This window comes from Rhinopithecus roxellana, chromosome 8 (assembly GCF_007565055.1).
Source record: "Rhinopithecus roxellana isolate Shanxi Qingling chromosome 8, ASM756505v1, whole genome shotgun sequence".
NCBI lineage: Eukaryota > Metazoa > Chordata > Mammalia > Primates > Cercopithecidae > Rhinopithecus > Rhinopithecus roxellana.
Window position 1 is genome coordinate 96,339,663 of NC_044556.1, and position 21,060 is coordinate 96,360,722.

The window sequence follows — 21,060 nt, forward strand, 5'->3', positions numbered from 1 at the left end:
AAATATATATTTTCATTGAAAATTCCTGATTTTTGGTTTTCCAAAAAAAGTCAAAATTTTTGTCAACATTGAATTTACATCCCTCATAATTTCAGTGTGCCTGAGTTGATGAGTTGATGATGTGCTCCGTATACAGGGATATGTACTCCCAACTAGCCAGAGTCACTCTTTTTTATTATCTTCTATCAATGAGGCTGAATATTAGTTGTCATGGTTTATATCATCCCTTCTCTGCTCCACACATTTACATTGCATGCTGGGCATGCTATGTATTTGAGTTCATGATCCATGTTGAAGGTGCCATAAAGATACCCAAAAATGTGAAAGAGACTTGGAACTGGGTAACAGGCAGAGGTTGGAAGAGTTTGGAGAGCTCAGAAGAAGACAGGAAGATGTGGGAAAGTTTGTAACTTCCTAGAGACTTGGCTTTGACCAAAATGCTGATAGTGATATGGATAATGAAGTCCAGGCTGAGGTAGTTTCAGATGGAGATGAGGAACTTCTTGGGAACTGGAGCAATTGTTATGTTTTAGCAAAGAGATGGGCAGCATTTTGCCCCAGCCCTAGAGATCTCTGGAACTTTGAACTTGAGAGAGATGATTTAGGATATCTAGTGGAGGAAATTTCTAAGCAGCAAAGCATTCAAGAGGTGACTTGGGTGCTCTTAAAAGAATTCATTTTTATGCATTCACAAAGAGATGATTTGTAACTGGAACTTATGTTTAAAAGGGAAGCAAGGCATAAAATTTTAGAAAATTCACAGCCTGATGATGCAATAGAAAAGAAAATTCCATTTTCTGAGGAGAAATTCAAGCTGGCTACAGAAATTTACATATGTAACAAGCAGCCAAATGTTAATTCCCAAAACAATGGAGAAAATGTCTCCAAGGCATGTCAGAGGTCTTCATGGCAGCCCCTCCCATGACAGGCCTGGTGACCTAGGAGGAAAAAATGGTTTTGTGGGCTGGGCCCAGGGCCTTGCAGCTTTGTGCAGTCTCAGGACTTGGTACCCTGTGTCCCAGCCATGACTGAAAGGGGCCAATGTACAGCTCAGGCTGTTGCTTCAGAGGGTGCAAGCCCCAAGCCTTGGAGGCTTACATGTGGTGTTGGACCTGTGGGTGCACAGAAATCACGAATTGAGGTTTGAGAACCTCTGCCTAGATTTCAGAGGATGTACGGAAATGCCTGAATTTCCAGGCAGAAGTTTGCTGCAGGGGTGGAGTGCTCATGGAGAACCTCTGTTAGAGCAGTGTGGAAGGAAAATGTGGGGTCAGAGCCCACAGACGGAGTCCCCACTGGGGCACTGCCTAGTGGAGCTGTGAGAAGAGGGCCACCATCCTCCAGACCCCAGAATGGTATATCCACTGATAGTTTGCACCACGTACCTGGAAAAGCTGCAGACACTCAATGCCAACCTGTGAAAGCAGCCAGGAGGGGGACTTTACCCAGCAAAGCCATAGGGGTGGAGCTGTCCAAGACCATGGGAACCCATTTCTTACATCAGCATGACCTGGTTGTAAGACATGGAGTCAAGGGAGATCATTTCAGATCTTTAAGATTTGACTCCTTGGATGGAATTTGGAGTTGCATGGGGCCTGTAACCCCTTTGCTTTGGCCAATTTCTCCCATTTGGGATGGAGCATTTATCCATTGCCTGTACCCCCATTGTATCTTGGAAGTAACTAACTTGCTTTTGATTTTACAGGCTCCTAGGTGGAAGAGACTTACCTTGTCTCAGATTAGACTTCGGACTTGAAATTTTGGGCTAATGCTAGAATGAATTAAGACTTTGGGGTACTGTTGGAAAAGCATGATTGGTTTTGAAATTTGGAAGGGACATGAGATTTGAGAGGGGCCGGGGTGAAATGATATTGTTAGGCTTTGTGTCCCCACCCAAATTTCATCTTGAATTGTGATCCCCATAGTTCCCAAATGTCAAGGGAGAGACCAGGTGTAGGTAATTGAATCATGGGGGCAGTTTCCCCAGTGCTGTTCCCAGGATAGTGAGTTCTCATGAGATCTGGTGGTTTTATAAGGGGCTCTTCCCCCTTCGTTCTGCAATTCTCCTTCCTGCCACCGTGTGAAGAAGGTGCCTGGCTTCCCCTTCACCTTCTGGCATAATTGTCTGTTTCCTGAGGCCTCCCCAGCCACGCTGAACTGTGAGTCAATTAAACCTCTTTCCTTTATAAATTAACCAGTCTTGGGCAGTTCTTTTTAGCAGAATGAAAACAGACTAACACAAAGAGTCTAGCAATAGAGTGGAGAACAACATAGTTACAAGCCCTGCCCTCAGGGAAAAGAAAATAATAATCACATAAATAATTAGAATTGTGATAAATATTCTGAAATAAAAGTAAAAAATGCTAAGAGATCCATCATATTTTCCAGTTAGAAGGCAGGGAATGTTTCTCCCAAAAAGGTTATTTAAGCCGAGTTCTGAAGATAATATGATTTAGTCAGATGAAGGCCTGGGTGTATGTGTGTTGGTGGGGAATGGACAGAGAGAGATGATCTAGCCTGGAAGAGTTGGACAGGTCTGAGGATTCAAAGCAAGACAGTAGGGCTGGAAATACAGATATGAGCAGAAACTGTGTTGTATTGGGCTGCTGAGTCTGGAAAAATACATAGGATTTTGGATGCCTTTGCAGACCAAGCAGCTAAGGACCAACACATTTCATGGTGACTTGATGGTGTACAAATTTAGTCCCTCTGATACATCTTCTAGTTGAAGTAATTTATCACTGTGAAATTAAGTCATCAAGTGTAAGATGACTGGCTGACTTTTAGCCTGGTAGACAAGCTGTTGACCTGGTATGATGAAACATCACTGAGTTTATTTTTATGCCTTTGTTTCCTCTCTGTCTCAGCTGCAAGTGTCCACTGCTTGGGAAAGTGTGGGAAGCTGACTTGGAAGCTTGTCGATTGCTTATCCAGAGCCTCCAACTCCAGGAAGCCAGGGGAAGCCTGTCTGTAGAAGATGAGAGGCAGATGGATGACTTAGAGGGAGCTGTCTGTATAGCTGCTCCTCCCATTCCCCCCGGGCTCCACTCCGAGGATAAAAAGAAGACCCCTTTGCAGGCACTGGAAGAATGGAAGGCTCACCTGATCCCCTCTCTGTACTGTGCTGGAGGCGAACAGAAAGAGGTCTGTCCTTTCCACATGGCCTTTAGAGGGGACCCCTATTCTAGGGGGTACTTTGGGACCATGCTTCAAATGGGAACAATACATATTGGGAGGGCTTCCCATTGAGCATATAAACTTTTAAAAGTTTCAGTAACTTGAATATGATTACAAAATAATGTAGAATTTTTGTCAAAGTTTGAAATATAGAAGAGCAAAAAAACCCAACTTTTGGCATATTTAGTTCCATTTTCATTCTAATTTAGTGGCTAGAATTAGAATATGCAGTCTAATATAGAATTACCATATATAGCATACATTATATATGTCATATATAACATAGTTATACACTATAGATTATATATGCCATACATGACATTTAACATATATACTATAACATTATATACCATATATCATATGATATTTAATTATATGTTTAGAATCTATATATTACAATATATTATTATTTATTTGAATGAAACATTCAAATATATATATTTATCCCATTAATTGTTTTTACCAAAACCAGATCATAATGAATATTTATAATGTTCTTCTTTCATAAACACAACTAAAGTTTGGCCTGAGATGTATGTATTACAAATTAAAATATGGTTTTATTTAACTTTACTTTTCTCTCCCCCCTTTCCTCTCTCCCTTCCCCTTCCTCTTCTCACTTTCCTCCTCCCACCCTAACAAGAGTCTTTTCCATAAAAAGGCCCTAGGAAGTTTTTCCTGTTTCAGTGCCGTGACCTGAGTCTTCAGAGCTCTTTGTTGGCCCAGGTTCCCAGGTGTTCTGAGTGTGAAAAGGAAATAGCATGGAGAGGCTGGAGGAACGTGACACATGGCCTTCAAATCTCATGGTTGATGTTAGATGTTAGCTGTGCTTCCTCCCTGGGTCTTTGCCAGTACTCACCACTGGTGGGTGAGGAAATTGTTACCTCCCCAGGCCAGCCCTGGCAGCCTCACATCCCCTCTGCAGGACCATGACCTTCAGAGAGCAGACCTTTGTGTTCTTAGTCACTGCCTCTGGACTGCTTGGAAAATTGATCCTTGATCCTATATTTGGATTCCGTGGCCTTATAAGAAAGCAACCGTTGTCACTCTGCATCCTTGCTGGCCCAATCACAGGCTCTACTATAATTTATAGATATCTGACCTCTTTTGTTAACCCAGTTGCTGCAGGTGGAATCCTCCAGCAAAGCCTGGTTTCCAGTGCTCTGGGTAGAGGTGTTGAAAAGTTACCACCTGCTGCAGGTGGATGGTTTGAAAGAATATTCTGGGATGGAGGGAAGTGCCACCTAAGCAAAGGTTTATTCCTGGATGGAAGAAACTGCAGGCTCTGGAAATGAGTCTTTGAAGGTGTGGCTGGCTTTTCAAAGTGAGCTTCCAGGAGGAGCTCAGTGTGGGGCAGTCAGAAGCCATGCCAGGTATGTGATGGAGTCCATGGGTCATTGATTCTGCTGGAGGCCAGGACGGATTCAGCAGAGATCCCTTACTCCTGTAGGGGAGAAAAATCAATATCTTTCCTTTATGCATCTAAAGGTTCTCAGCTGAGGCCCCTATGCAGATAGAGTAACAAGAGAAAAATGTGCAAATTTGCTTAATATAAAATTTACATGACACAGGAGCCTGCAGAAATGAAGACCCAAAGCAACAGAAACCAGTGTATTTTTATGCTTAAGTTTGAAGAATAGCAGACAGATGTGGAGAAGTATAATTGGACAAAAGGAATGTGATCTAATGGCAATAAACTGCGGGGAGCTTAGCAAGGCCTGTTTGCTCAGATTCTTCACTGCATCCCTGTGTCTTCAGAGATAAGGACACTCCTTTCCTTTGGGTATAGGTTATACACTTTAAGGATGAGGGTGGTCAGAGGTGGTTAGAGGAAATTCAGAGAATTATTTATGGCCTGCTTCAGGAGAGAATGGCTGCAGAAGGTCAGAGAGACTTTCCTGCTTCTGCTGTTCCTCAAATGCCAAGGTGTCATATTTTGGGGTAGTGTATTCTGAACCCCATCACTCTCTTCCTCCCTCTCCCCCCCCTTCTCTGCCCTACCCACTGAGCCCTGAACCCTCCGGGCTCTCTGGGGACAGACTTTCCCAGGCATAGGAGGATTTGTTTTCCTGCATAAGATTATAAGCAACTGTCAATTTCACTATCTGGCTATAAGAACACAGAGCTATATTTGTTGAAAAATAGGAAGCTTGGGGTCAAGGATGAATAAAGAGTGGAACCTTATCCTAGGTCCTGTGGTGGCTGCTGTTTAGGTGCTCCAGGGGTCCCCCAGAAAGCCTCCTAGATCCTCTCCACCAACTGAAATGCTGAGGATGTCCTATATTTATTTGTTACTTTCTTGGGGGTGAGTAGGTGCTTTAGAGGGGACCTTATAGCTTTTGCAGGCTTTCGCTATCATTTCCCTGTTCCTGTATCACAGTGGTGGGTTTGTGTTCAGAGAGAGGGCAGCCGTTCTTTGAATTCATGAGTGCCATGGATTTTAAGCTAATGTTTTCTGAGAAGGGCAAAATTATGGGGTCAGAAAAGAGATCAGCTGTTGCTGGGAAAGGGGAAGGGACTCATTCCAAGAGCAACAGGAAGGAATCTGGTGTATGGAAGTTGGGGGCGGGATGATAGATGTATTCTCTCTTGATTGTGGTGGTAGTTATGTGAGTATGCATATGTCTAAATCCATAACTTTACATTAGAAAGAGTGAATTTTACTGTGTATGACTTTACAACAATGATTTAAAATTTTTTTTTTAAATGTCTACCTATTTAAAAACTGGGCTAGAGATGTTTGAGTCAGTGCTTTTGTCTCAGGACTGTCAAAAGGCAATTTGGCCTGCCGGAAAGAGCACAAGGCTTGAGTCTGAGTCTGCTGCAATCCTCAGTTAGGCCTCTTACAGGCTGCATCTCCACATCTGTTAAGAAAAACACTACCACGGCATGAGAAGATAATGAAAACTATCTCATGAAGCTGTGATGAAGATTTAAATGAAAGGATGCATCTCAAAGTGAGAGATGCATACATAGTAGAGGCTAATTTGTGTTAACTTTTGTTCCTATCACTCTTTCTGGCATTCACAAGCATCTCTAAAATGCTTTTTGTATGCCTAATGCTAGCAACAGCTATTTGTTTGAAAGAGGGTTTTGCATGACTCAGTCTCCAGGCTTAACTTTCCCTTTTGCCTAAGGAGTTTGGGGGTGCTTGAGATTTTTAAATTTTCCTTTACATGTGTAATATACTCACTTTTTGTCAAAAAGTAGACATGAGCAATGAGTTAGTGGAAGAGACCCAGGCAGAGAAAGGTTTAACGAAGGAAAAATCTCGTTTGTATTTGGGTCCAGGATTTTAGACTATGGAAGGTACAGGGTCTCATTAGGAAGGTGCTTTTGTTTTCCTGCCTGTGTTTTCCAGGGAGTCATTGAAGTCTGGGTACTTTGCATTTATCCTGTGGCTAAAATGTCTATTTGCTTGCAGGTCTGGGTTGGTTTTGCTTTGGAACTCCCTGCTGGGTCTGAGCATCCTATACTGGTTTCTCTACTGAAGCTTGATGCCCTGAAGGCAGTCAATTTCCTTTTGACCCAAATCTTCCATGAAAAATTACTGACTTCTTACAGAGGCCCACAGGGAAATGAGTTTTCAAAGCCTTTTCTGTGCTTATCTGGCCAATGTGGTGATGTGCATTCTCGTGATAATTTGTTATCACAAGGACTTTGTCGTTAATTAACACCTTCCCTGTGTCTACGGTCCTTGCCAGGCTGCTGAGCACCATTCCCCCATTTTACAGCTCGGCCCATTAAGGCGAAGCAATTTGCTTTGGATTTTGTTACAGAGGAAGTCAGCAACAGGGCTCTGTGCCAAACTTAGCATGAACTTCCTCGAATTGTAAGAGCCCTTTTCTTTTCCAGTTTCATGACAGCTCTCCTCCAAGCCTGTCTGAGGACTCTGGAAACTATCTGCTGCTATTGGCCCTGGTTCATAGATGTTACAGAAATTGTATGGGGGCCAGACAGGAGCCAGGGAAATCGTGAGCCAGGCTTCCTCTGCTGTGAAGTGACTCTTTTGTACTGGCTGTTCTGGCCATAATACCTGCGTAATTTTTTTCTTTCCTGTCTGCAACCTAGCCTGCGGGGTGCTTTCTGTTTCCACTCCTCTTCCTACATAATGGACTCCCTGGACAGTATCGCTCCCCCAGACTTCTCATCCCAGCTGCTTCCTTTCTGAGCCAGTAGCTCTCACTAAAGAGGCCAAAAGAGGACATGGCAATGTTGAGTCATCGCGTGGAGTATGTGAGTAGCCAGTGTGTGAACACGGCTGCAATGAAAGGAATTAGCAGTAAGACACAACACAACCATGTAGCCTCGTCTGTTCAGATCGAGGTCTTCAAAAAGCATTGTAAGTTTAGGGGTGGAAAGGTGTGATACCTTCCCTCAGCCATCATAAGGGCTAACACTCCTATAACAAAAACAAGTTAACAAGAGAAAAACATAACACATTAATTTAATCAGTTTTACATGACACAGGAGGCTTCAGAAATGAAGACTCAAAGACCCAGGGAAAACTACTTTCATGCTCAGGTGTAATGAAGAATAATTAACTATGAAGGAATGTGATTGGACAAAATGGATGTAATCTAATGGTTATAGCCTGGGGGGTGAGCGGACCAGCAAGTCCTGTCTGTTCAAATTCTTCCTGGACACTGTGTGTAGTATTTATTCCTCTTGGGTATGGGGCAGGACTTCTCTGGATGGAGGGTCTTCAAGGCAGAAGGAAGAGAGTGACCTTTCTAGGTTTTATGGTTGCTTTGCAGGAGAGGAGTCCTAGTTTCTAAGACTGGCTTTGAGGAAGAGGAATTCCGGTTTCTGTGGCTTGCATCCAGGGAGAAAAAGGAGTGTGAGAGAGGAGGGCAGGAGAAGGTCAGAGAGACCTCGCTTCTGAGCCTTCCAGTCTCCTTTGGTTCAAAGTACTTGGCATACCAAAGTGTCACACTTTGGGGTATCATACTGTGAGCCACAACATAAGTATCTCCATTCCTTTTTACTCAATTTCACATGAAAAAAAGGCTGGAAAAGGTGATCCACAATGAAGATGTTTGTCCTCCTTGTCTTAAACTGATTTCTGTATCTAGAAATGTCTCTATTGGGCAAAAGTGCTTCCTCTTCAGCCATAATGGGTCCAGATCTGATTTTTTCTTTTCTCTGACACTTACTGGCCCTAGGACCGCTGGAAATTCACTTTGATTCTCCAAGGAGCATATCCCCAACTACGTGATCTCTTGATATCTCTCCCACTTTTGAAAAGAACTGACAAGGGAAAAATGTTCACTTACCCATCAGCTGGTTTTGCTCTTTTTGTTTAATGTCTTTGGGCAGAAAGCAAAAAGCTAGGGCATGAGGAAAAGTTCTATCTCCACTACATTTTGAAGTTTTGCAAACGCAGCCATCTTTCCCAAGAGTAGAGCAGTAGAAGCAACCAGGACGCAGGGTTGGTAATTGGTTGGTTAATTAAAAAGTCAGAAAAGGCAGAGCATCATAAAGGATGATACATGTGTATTTTAAACCTTTTTATTTCTAGCTGAAAATGTGCCCTCTCATTTGCTGTTCATTCGATATAGGACCAAGGATTTCTGTTTGTAGAGCCTGCTAATTGGCTTTTCACATGACCCTTCTTGTGTAAACCTCACCTGTCATGCATCATTAACAATTGCCACTTTTGGTGTCTTTAAAGTGGACTGGAAATTTTAAGAGCACTTGGAAAACGATTCTCAGCCTCTCCCTCTCTCTTAAATGTTATTGAGTCTTTCCAAGGTTTCCAACTTGCTTTTTATGGAGACAAGCACTCTTTTTTCACACTAATATATCATTGCTCTCCATAGTATTTATTTAGATGGTATGATTAGGGTTTTTAAATACAACTGGCCTACAGAAGTTAAGAAACAAATGCAACTTGACCAATAGAAACAGAAGTGCGCAGGCTTATCAGGGCCCTGCCCCTGGCCTGGCCTTGGCCACTGAATTTGAGAGAGAAAGCAGAGCCCAGGGACAAGCTGGCAGGTGGGTAAGAGAGGTGTTTCTTCCGTTCAGTGAGCTGGCTCCTGCTGGTTTTCTCAGTTAATTACTGTCATCAGCTTCTCAGCCTCCTTCACCCGCCCAAGGGAAGGAAGGGGACTCCTCTGATCTGCTGGCTTCTCCTTCTTTCGGAACATGGTGGAACCTTGCTCTGTGCTCCAGGGCCTCACGGTGGCCCTTTTTCCACTAATTAAAAATAGTTCAGCACTTCTGAGGAAAACAACCTCAGGGCTCTTGGTGACGCCGTTCACCTTGGAAATTCTTTGTCATTCACTGATGCAGACTGAGGGATCGATAGCAGGATGGCCTCTGCCCGAATGGCAAGGACTCATTTTTGGCATTTGTAACAGAGGAAGTGTTATCCAATGAATCCTTAGTGGTGTCCTGGGAGTAGCTGAGAAGTTTTGTAATGTGGAAAATAAAATAGCTTCCTGTCCTGTCATCATAGCTACAGTGCATTTGATTTCCCCACCACTTGGCAGCCAGGGCAGTTAAAGTCAGGAGCTTCTGGACCCCCACAAGCTGGTCGTGAGCTATTCCTGCCCCTCCTAGCTAGCAGCAGGCAGGAGATGAGGACTGGGGTTCCAGGAAACTCCTGCATCAAATTTTCTTACCTCTGCCCAAGACTTGCTGCACTGCCTTTTTCAGTGAATAATTTAACGTTTTCCGTTCTGTCTATGTTGGTGTTTCTGCTTTGCCAGCCACTGGTTATTCCACACCCCCTCCTCCACCTGGCCCCCAGGTATTTCCTGGAACCGTTGATTATGGCAGAGCAGATCTTATTTTGCTGATATGATTAGGAACCTCAGGCCAACAAGCTTGTGTAACAGCGAGAGAAAAGAAGAGTGGTCCTTTGCTCTTTTTGTCTGAGTGCCTTTTGAGAGAAAGGGTAGATACCACCAACCAGAGCATCCCTATCTATTTCCAGCAAACTACAGAAGTGCCTGAGAAGGTGCTTCTCAGGCACCTCTGAGCACCTCGGGCACCACCTTCTTTAGGGTGGGTAGCAAGCTCTCCCTTGGAAGGGTAACATCCAGAACCAGGATTAAATGCTGACATTTAAAAACAGTAACTGGGGGCGGAGCAAGATGGCCGAATAGGAACAACTCCAGTCTCCAACTCCCAGCGCGAGCGACACAGAAGACCGGTGATTTCTGCATTTTCAACTGAGGTACTGGGGTCATCTCACTAGGGAGTGCCGGACAATCGGTGCTGGTCAGCTGCTGCAGCTTGACCAGCGAGAGCTGAAGCAGGGCGAGGCATCGCCTCACCTGGAAGCGCAAGGGGGAAGGGGATCCGGTTTCCTAGCCAGGGGAACTGAGACACACAACACCTGGAAAATCGGGTAACTCCCACCCCAATACTGCGCTGTAAGCATACAGGCATTCCAGGAGAATATATCCCACACCTGGCCGGGAGGGTCCCACGCCCACGAAGCCTCCCTCACTGCTAACACAGCAGTCTGCCGAGATCTATCCGCAAGGCAGCAGCGAGGCTGGGGGAGGGGCGCCCGCCATTGCTGAGGCTTAAGTAGGTAAACAAAGCCGCTGGGAAGCTCGAACTGGGTGGAGCTCACAGCAGCTCAAGGAAGCCTGCCTGTCTCTGTAGTCTCCACCTCTGGGGACAGCGCACAGCTGAAGACCAACAGGGGAAGTAGCGGGAGCCGGTGCAGACGCGAACGACTCTGTCTGACAGCTTTGGGGAGAGCCGCGGATCTCCCAACGCGGAGGTTGAGATCTGAGAACGGACAGACTGCCTGCTCAGGTGTGTCCCTGACCCCTGAGTAGCCTAGCTGGGAGAAATCCCCCACTAGGGGCAGTCTGACACCCCACACCTCACAGGGTGGAGTACACCCCTGAGAGGACACTTCCAAAGGAAGAATCAGACAGGTACACTCGCTGTTCAGCAATATTCTATCTTCGGCAACCTCTGCTGCTGATACCCAGGCAAACAGGGTCTGGAGTGGACCTCAAGCAATCTCCAACAGACCAACAGAGAGTCCTTCTGACTGTCAGAAGGAAAACTATCAAACAGGAAGGACACCTATACCAAAACCCCATCAGTTCGTCACCACCATCAAAGACCAGAGACAGATAAAACCACAAAGATGGGGAAGAAGCAGGGCAGAAAAGCTGGAAATTCAAAAAATAAGAGCGCATCTCCCCCTGCAAAGGAGCGCAGCCCATCACCAGCAACGGATCAAAGCTGGTCAGAGAATGACTTGGACGAGAGGAGAGAAGAAGGCTTCAGTCCATCAAACTTATCAGAGCTAAAGGAGGAATTACGTACCCAGCGCAAAGAAACTAAAAATCTTGAAAAAAGAGTGGAAGAATTGACAGCTAGACTCATTAATGCAGAGAAGATCATAAACGAAATGACAGAGATGAAAACCATGACAAGAGAAATACGTGACAAATGCACAAGCTTCAGTAACCGACTCGATCAACTGGAAGAAAGAGTATCAGCGATTGAAGATCAAATGAATGAAATGAAGCGAGAAGAGAAACCAAAAGAAAAAAGAAGAAAAAGAAATGAGCAAAGCCTGCAAGAAGTATGGGATTACGTAAAAAGACCAAATCTACGTCTGATTGGGGTGCCTGAAAGTGAGGGGGAAAATGGAACCAAGTTGGAAAACACTCTTCAGGATATCATCCAGGAGAACTTCCCCAACCTAGTAGGGCAGGCCAACATTCAAATTCAGGAAATACAGAGAACGCCACAAAGATACTCCTCGAGAAGAGCAACTCCAAGACACATAATTGCCAGATTCACCAAAGTTGAAATGAAGGAAAAAATCTTAAGGGCAGCCAGAGAGAAAGGTCGGGTCACCCACAAAGGGAAGCCCATCAGACTAACAGCAGATCTCTCGGCAGAAACTCTCCAAGCCAGAAGAGAGTGGGGGCCAATATTCAACATTCTTAAAGAAAAGAATTTTCAACCCAGAATTTCATATCCAGCCAAACTAAGTTTCATAAGTGAAGGAGAAATAAAATCCTTTACAGATAAGCAAATGCTTAGAGATTTTGTCACCACCAGGCCTGCCTTACAAGAGACCCTGAAGGAAGCCCTAAACATGGAAAGGAACAACCGGTACCAGCCATCGCAAAAACTTGGCAAAATGTAAAGACCATCGAGGCTAGGAAGAAACTGCATCAACTAACGAGCAAAATAACCAGTTAATATCATAATGGCAGGATCAAGTTCACACATAACAATATTAACCTTAAATGTTAATGGACTAAATGCTCCAATTAAAAGACACAGACTGGCAAACTGGATAAAGAGTCAAGACCCATCAGTCTGCTGTATTCAGGAGACCCATCTCACATGCAGAGACATACATAGGCTCAAAATAAAGGGATGGAGGAAGATCTACCAAGCAAATGGAGAACAAAAAAAAGCAGGGGTTGCAATCCTAGTCTCTGATAAAACAGACTTTAAACCATCAAAGATCAAAAGAGACAAAGAAGGCCATTACATAATGGTAAAGGGATCAATTCAACAGGAAGAGCTAACTCTCCTAAATATATATGCACCCAATACAGGAGCACCCAGATTCATAAAGCAAGTCCTTAGAGACTTACAAAGAGACTTAGACTCCCATACAATAATAATGGGGGACTTCAACACTCCGCTGTCAACATTAGACAGATCAACGAGACAGAAAGTTAACAAGGATATCCAGGAATTGAACTCATCTCTGCACCAAGCGGACCTAATAGACATCTATAGAACTCTCCACCCCAAATCAACAGAATATACATTCTTCTCAGCACCACATCGCACTTATTCCAAAATTGACCACATAATTGGAAGTAAAGCACTCCTCAGCAAATGTAAAAGAACAGAAATTATAACAAACTGTCTCTCAGACCACAGTGCAATCAAACTAGAACTCAGGACTAAGAAACTCAATCAAAACCGCTCAACTACATGGAAACTGAACAACCTGCTCCTGAATGACTACTGGGTACATAACGAAATGAAAGCGGAAATAAAGATGTTCTTTGAAACCAATGAGAACAAAGATACAACATACCAGAATCTCTGGGACACATTTAAAGCAGTGTGTAGAGGGAAATTTATAGCACTAAATGCCCACAAGAGAAAGCAGGAAAGATCTAAAATTGACACTCTAACATCACAATTAAAAGAACTAGAGAGGCAAGAGCAATCACATTCAAAAGCTAGCAGAAGGCAAGAAATAACTAAGATCAGAGCAGAACTGAAGGAGATAGAGACACAAAAAACCCTCCAAAAAATCAATGAATCCAGGAGTTGGTTTTTTGAAAAGATCAACAAAATTGACAGACCGCTAGCAAGGCTGATAAGGAAAAAAGGAGAGAGGAATCAAGTAGATGCAATAAAAAATGATAAAGGGGATATCACCACTGACCCCACGGAAATACAAACTACCATCAGAGAATACTATGAACGCCTCTACGCAAATCAACTAGAAAATCTAGAGGAAATGGATAATTTCCTGGACACTTACAGTCTCCCAAGGCTAAACCAGGAAGAAGTTGAATCCCTGAATAGACCAATAGCAGGCTCTGAAATTGAGGCAACAATTAATAGCCTACCCACCAAAAAAAGTCCAGGACCAGATGGATTCACAGCTGAATTCTACCAGAGGTACAAGGAGGAGCTGGTACCATTCCTTCTGAAACTATTCCAATCAATAGAAAAAGAGGGAATCCTCCCTAACTCATTTTATGAGGCCAACATCATCCTGATACCAAAGCCTGGCAGAGACACAACAAAAAAAGAGAATTTTAGACCAATATCCCTGATGAACATTGATGCAAAAATCCTCAATAAAATACTGGCAAACCGGATTCAGCAGCACATCAAAAAGCTTATCCACCATGATCAAGTGGGCTTCATCCCTGGGATGCAAGGCTGGTTCAACATTCGCAAATCAATAAACGTAATCCAGCATATAAACAGAACCAAAGACAAGAACCACATGATTGTCTCAATAGATGCAGAAAAGGCTTTTGACAAAATTCAACAGCCCTTCATGCTAAAAACGCTCAATAAATTCGGTATTGATGGAACGTACCTCAAAATAATAAGAGCTATTTATGACAAACCCACAGCTAATATCATACTGAATGGGCAAAAACTGGAAAAATTCCCTTTGAAAACTGGCACAAGACAGGGATGCCCTCTCTCACCACTCCTATTCAACATAGTGTTGGAAGTTCTGGCTAGGGCAATCAGGCAAGAGAAAGAAATCAAGGGTATCCAGTTAGGAAAAGAAGAGGTCAAATTGTCCCTGTTTGCAGATGACATGATTGTATATTTAGAAAACCCCATCGTCTCAGCCCAAAATCTCCTTAAGCTGATAAGCAACTTCAGCAAAGTCTCAGGATACAAAATTAATGTGCAAAAATCACAAGCATTCTTATACACCAGCAACAGACAAGCAGAGAGCCAAATCAGGAATGAACTTCCATTCACAATTGCTTCAAAGAGAATAAAATACCTAGGAATCCAGCTTACAAGGGATGTAAAGGACCTCTTCAAGGAGAACTACAAACCACTGCTCAGTGAAATCAAAGAGGACACAAACAAATGGAAGAACATACCATGCTCATGGATAGGAAGAATCAATATCGTGAAAATGGCCATACTCCCCAAGGTTATTTATAGATTCAATGCCATCCCCATCAAGCTACCAATGAGTTTCTTCACAGAATTGGAAAAAACTGCTTTAAAGTTCATATGGAACCAAAAAAGAGCCCGCATTGCCAAGACAATCCTAAGTCAAAAGGACAAAGCTGGAGGCGTCACGCTACCTGACTTCAAACTATACTACAAGGCTACAGTAACCAAAACAGCATGGTACTGGTACCAAAACAGAGATATAGACCAATGGAACAGAACAGAGTCCTCAGAAATAATACCGCACATCTACAGCCATCTGATCTTTGACAAACCTGAGAGAAACAAGAAATGGGGAAAGGATTCCCTATTTAATAAATGGTGCTGGGAAAATTGGCTAGCCATAAGTAGAAAGCTGAAACTGGATCCTTTCCTTACCCCTTATACGAAGATTAATTCAAGATGGATTAGAGACTTAAATGTTAGACCTAATACCATAAAAACCCTAGAAGAAAATCTAGGTAGTACCATTCAGGACATAGGCATGGGCAAGGACTTCATGTCTAAAACACCAAAAGCAACGGCAGCAAAAGCCATAATTGACAAATGGGATCTAATTAAACTAAAGAGCTTTTGCACAGCAAAAGAAACTACCATCAGAGTGAACAGGCAACCTACAGAATGGGAGAAAATTTTTGCAACCTACTCATCTGACAAAGGGCTAATATCCAGAATCTACAAAGAACTCAAACAAATATACGAGAAAAAAACAAACAACCCCATCAAAAAGTGGGGAAAGGATATGAACAGACATTTCTCAAAAGAAGATATTCATACAGCCAACAGACACATGAAAAAATGCTCATCATCACTGGCCATCAGAGAAATGCAAATCAAAACCACAATGAGATACCATCTCACACCAGTTAGAATGGCAATCATTAAGAAGTCAGGAAACAACAGGTGTTGGAGAGGATGTGGAGAAATAGGAACACTTTTACACTGTTGGTGGGATTGTAAACTAGTTCAACCATTATGGAAAAGAGTATGGCAATTCCTCAAGGATCTAGAACTAGATGTACCATATGACCCAGCCATCCCACTACTGGGTATATACCCAAAGGATTATAAATTAGTCTACTACAAAGACACATGCACACATATGTTTATTGCGGCACTATTCACAATAGCAAAGACTTGGAATCAACCCAAATGTCCATCTGTGACAGACTGGATTAAGAAAATGTGGCACATATACACCATGGAATACTATGCAGCCATAAAAAAGGATGAGTTTGCGTCCTTTGTAGGGACATGGATGCAGCTGGAAACCATCATTCTTAGCAAACTATCACAAGAAGAGAAAACCAAACACCGCATGTTCTCACTCATAGGTGGGAACTGAACAATGAGATCACTTGGACTCGGGAAGGGGAACATCACACACTGGGGTCTATCATGGGGAGGGGGGAGGGGGGAGGAGGGAGGGATTGCATTGGGGAGTTATACATGATATAAATGATGAATTGATGGGTGCTGACGAGTTGATGGGTGCAGCACACCAACATGGCATAAGTATACATATGTAACAAACCTGCACGTTATGCACATGTACCCTAGAACTTAAAGTATAATAAAAAATAAAAAAAAAAAAAAAAAAAAAAAAAAAAAAAAAAAACAGTAACTATGGGAGTATCATAGTTAAACAGTTTACAGAAAAACACTTGAAGTTCAAATTTGTTTTACTGTAAAGTGAACCTGGATGGAGTTTGGGATTTGATTCTGTCTTCATAGTTTCCTTTTACAGTTCAATATTTCTTAGCTCAAAGAACACATTCCCTTCAAAGGAATCCCTCAAATCACTTTTCATTTTTGTTTTCTTATGCAAAAGGGCCTTAGGGTTGGATGTCCCTATCCCCAGAATCTGAATCCTTCTGTTAAATGGAGTGTATCTAGGTACCAGCCTATGCCATGAATCTCGTTTTGGATTCAAATGGATTATTTTCTTAGAGGGTTCTAATGAAGTTTGGTTTTATTCAGATTTGACAATCAAGCCCAGTGTGCTTAAAGAAAAGCAGTTCACATCCTCTTGCATGATCGTGTAATATAAACTGGAGCTTTTCAAAGGTTTCCCTTCAACTAAACTAGAAACCACAGGCCAATTAACATGCCAATTAGCAAGCAATTTCTTCTTCTAACAATTTGTTTCGTTCTGTTAATTACTTTTATTTAGAGCCTGTTTCTCCGAGCCACCTTCAAAACAAACATGCAGATACTTGAAGACAATTCATTGTTTGCTTTGACCTAAAGAGGTCTAAATATTTCAGATGCTTTCTTTACCACTGATGACATCTGGATGCTTTTAAAAGAAATACACAGTTACTCAGAGAATAACCATATAATTTGAATATTTGGATGAATACTCGTATCAGAGTAATGAAGATAGACGCTTAGTGTCTCAATTTTGCATCTCTGCTTATTGGCATTTACACAACTGTAGAACTCGGCATTTATATGAAAAGGCAAACATCATAAAATCTGTGTCAAATACATGTGAAATATATTCTTTGTGTTGTGGGCAGGCATTTGTTTGAAGTAAATATTCTTTATCTAGATAGTATTTTAAAAAGAAAGAGAAAACCATATCGCATTCCTGGAATGTATTTGCCAAGCATATATTTTGGAAAACAGCCCAAAGGAACACATTTAAGATAGTGATTTTAGTACTCAACTAAGGAAATCGTTTGATGCATCAGCCAAGTTCACGGATGGTGGTAATCACATCGGGTTTACCTCAAGCCAGAGGAGAAGGAGTGAGACTTCATGATGTAACAACCATTATGAGGTTCAAGTAGCGTTTTTGGCTTGTAAGCATGTGTGTGTGCTGTGTTCAGTTTTACGTTTTTAAAATTTAAAAAAAACTTAAATACTGCTATGGCCCCAAAATATGTAAAATATGTAAACAGTTGGCTTGAAGGCCATAAGGGAGCACCTGTCCTTTTTGTTTGTTTGTTTGTTTGTCTTACTGTGTAGCCTGTGACTTGCACTGCAGGAATTAAATTTTTTTTTTTTTTTTTTTTTGAGACGGAGTCTTGCTCTGTCGCCCAGGCTGGAGTGCAGTGGCCGGATCTCAGCTCACTGCAAGCTCCACCTCCTGGGTTTACGCCATTCTCCTGCCTCAGCCTCCCGAGTAGCTGGGACTACAGGCGCCCGCCACCTTGCCCGGCTAGTTTTTTTGTATTTTTTTGTAGAGACGGGGTTTCACCGTGTTAGCCAGGATGGTCTCGATCTCCTGACCTCATGATCCGCCCGTCTCGGCCTCCCAAAGTGCTGGGATTACAGGCTTGAGCCACCGCGCCCGGCCAGGAATTAAATATTTTTGTGGATTGGCAAATATACTTTTGTGGATAGCTGTTGCTGATGTCTTATTACACAGCCGAGGGAAATAAGGATCTGGGTAAGCAGTTGAGTCACAGCGAAGAGTACCGTATCCAAGGTGGAGGTTCATGCTAGAGCTACAGGTACTAACCCCTCCCCTGCACCACTGATCCCTAGCAAGGGTGGAAGTAACTGATGACTTCTCAGCACAGCCCCCAGCACAGTGTCTGAAAGAGAGACCTGAAGGGTAACTGCCTGTTTTCTCAGATTAATCTTAGAATCCTAGCAGTACTTCTTACTTCAGTTTTGAGATTTTTCTTATTCTATTTCTTGACACTCTAACAGACTTCACATAGTCCCTCCCTTTAGAATAACTCTTGACAGCATCTTAAGAAATAGACTATTTAAATCATCTTGGTCCAGTGACTCAACCCAAGGTGTAGTCTGTCTGCTCAAATTTGTGGCAAATGTCCACTGATGATAAGATTTCTGCAAATGTGTGCTCTATTAGGTGTGGAAGCTTTTCCTAAGTAGAGTTGGCAGCCACAGTAGTACCCGCCTACCTAGCAATTTAATGTAAACAGTTACCTCTTCCAAAGGTATTTTCTATTCAGAATAGAAATAATAAATATGATTTCCTCATCACTCTAGATACAGCCTGATGAGATATTGTTTCCAGATACTTTCTCTTATCAAAACAACCATTATTATTTAGTAATATATTCCCTACCCTTTGAATATAAGCTCCAGTTCTAAAATTTTAAATGTTGATATCTTCCAAATGTCATAGGGAAAGACTTAAGCCTTGTTTATGGGAACTATAACTAAGTAAAAATGTCCTTGGAGACCCTGGTCATGGAATTTGTGGCTGTTCTTCTCACTGGGGCATGTGGTTTAGACATCTGCTCAGGCTAGCAACGGAATGCTTTTCTGGGTATACACTTTTATAGAAAAATGTTTTTTGAAAGTCACTTTAATGGGAAAATCCTGCCTAACAAAGGAAATCCCATTTTCTGTTTTTAAATCACACTCCCTGAGTTGGGTGAGCAGGACAGAAATTTGACATCAGCTCTAATTCAACACAGCTGAAAATTTCTGCCCAAACATTCAGGCCTATGGGTTTTGATCGTGAGGTGAGTTAAGCAAATTATATTTGAAATATTGCCTGGCTGAGTCGGTGCTACTGAATCATTCCCGTGTGGAGGGACAGCAGGGAAGATGGTAGGGCTTTCTTGGAGGTCAATAAAAGCCATGTGTGTACAGCAGTACTGTGGAGGACCCCAGGACCCCATGGTTGTCCCTGTGGCAAGAAAATTAACCCAGGCTGTTCTTGGCTGCACGGAGGCAAAGGCATGTGTTCAGCATCCAGAAAGGTTCTTCTTGCTGGTTTTCCTTCCTGGCTCTTTACACTTGGGTGAAATGATCTCTTGGAAGTGGAGTCTGAAAAACAGCACAGCTTCTTCCAAGTTCTCATAAGATACAGGAGTCTCCATTCGTTGCTGCAACAAGCATTACTGGGCACCTTTTATGAGCAAGGTAGGACGACAGAGGCAGGGGCAGGACATCATTCTGTCATCATCTGGTGAGGAAGACAGGCGGTTACACACTCAGGGAGGAATTCCTCTTACCCAGAGGCAGGCAGGGTTGGAGAATCGGGATTGGAGCATTCCTGGAAGAAGTGGAATCTGCAGGGTTTTGAAGAGAGGGGGTGTTAGGTGTAGCAGTCAGACCATTTACCTGTTGTAGCTGCTTTTCATTCTGACCTGCAGGGAAAACAATGATTCCTAGGGCTAAGTGATGGGATGGATGTTCAGAAAGGAAAAATATAATAATTTGAATTGCTGAAAGGACTGCCTGACAAGACAAATTACTGGAGAGTCTTCAAAGACATTTTGAAATGCCAAGCAACCTGTACTTTCAGTGATCCATTCAGAATTGCAAATCCTACAAAACTCCATTTCGGCTAGGAATCCTGGTGGCTTTGTAGTGGGTGGCATTTTTAATTATCAAGTATCAGTCATGTAGGCTTTCTCTTTTTTGGTCACATCACATTTAATTTAAAAGTACAAATGGGAGCAAAAGTTACAAATTGCACACTGAGAGACACTCAGTGTGTGAAGTTGTGGACATGGTTCAGACTATGTTCATTTGGAATCCACCGAGTTGATGGGAGAGATGGGACCAGATACTCATGTTCTTATTAGGAAAGGAGACGTTCTTGCCACCTTTCCCATGTGCCTGCTTGCTTTTCTCTGCTTCCAGCCTGGTATTTTATGGACTTGTGAATGGGGGGGTCCTTGCATCCCATCATTGCATCCCAGGTTGTCATGGTCGTCATCACTGTCATCTCCACTCAGTATGCCTCTGTGTCCTGGAGGGAGCATATCCCTTTAATAAGACTGAACGCTCCAGGAATTGAGACTTTGCGGAGTTCTGAGGGTAGAAGGGAAGAGAACACCATGTCTTCAGGCGCTCGCTGTTTGCTTCTCTGATTTCTTTCCATCACCACTTTGTCCAAGTTACATGCCTCTTTGGCTGGGTGCAGTGGCTCACACCTGTAATCCCAGCACTTGGGGAGGCCAAGGCAGGCAAATCACCTGAGGTTGGGAGTTCGAGACCAGCCTGACCAACGTGGAGAAATCCCACCTCTACTAAAAATACAAAAATTAGACTGGCATGGAGTCACATGCCTGTAATCCCAGCTACTTGGGAGGTTGAGGCAGGAGAATCGCTTGAACTCGGGAGGTGGAGGTTGCAGTGAGCCGAGACTGCACCATTGCACTCCAGCCTGGGCAACAAGAGCGAAACTCTGTCTCAAAAAAAATAAAAAAAATAAAAATTAAAAGACTCTTCGAGCCTCTTGTGTGTAAAAGAAGGAAT

The 21,060-nt window shown here is 42.9% G+C and overlaps 1 protein-coding gene across 5 annotated transcripts in view; it reads left to right on the forward strand.

Moving 5' to 3' along the window:
• Positions 1-21,060, forward strand: part of DISC1 (DISC1 scaffold protein) — a 411,890-nt gene that overhangs the window by 371,016 nt on the left and 19,814 nt on the right. For all 5 annotated transcript variants that reach the window (XR_004058726.1, XM_030935640.1, XM_030935641.1 and 2 more), the window contains one exon: positions 2,868-3,144. Coding sequence is in view for 4 of the 5 variants with exons in the window: in XM_030935640.1 (XP_030791500.1) it covers positions 2,868-3,144 (277 nt within the window). In the remaining variant the exon portion in view is untranslated. The remainder of the gene's footprint in view (positions 1-2,867; positions 3,145-21,060) is intronic.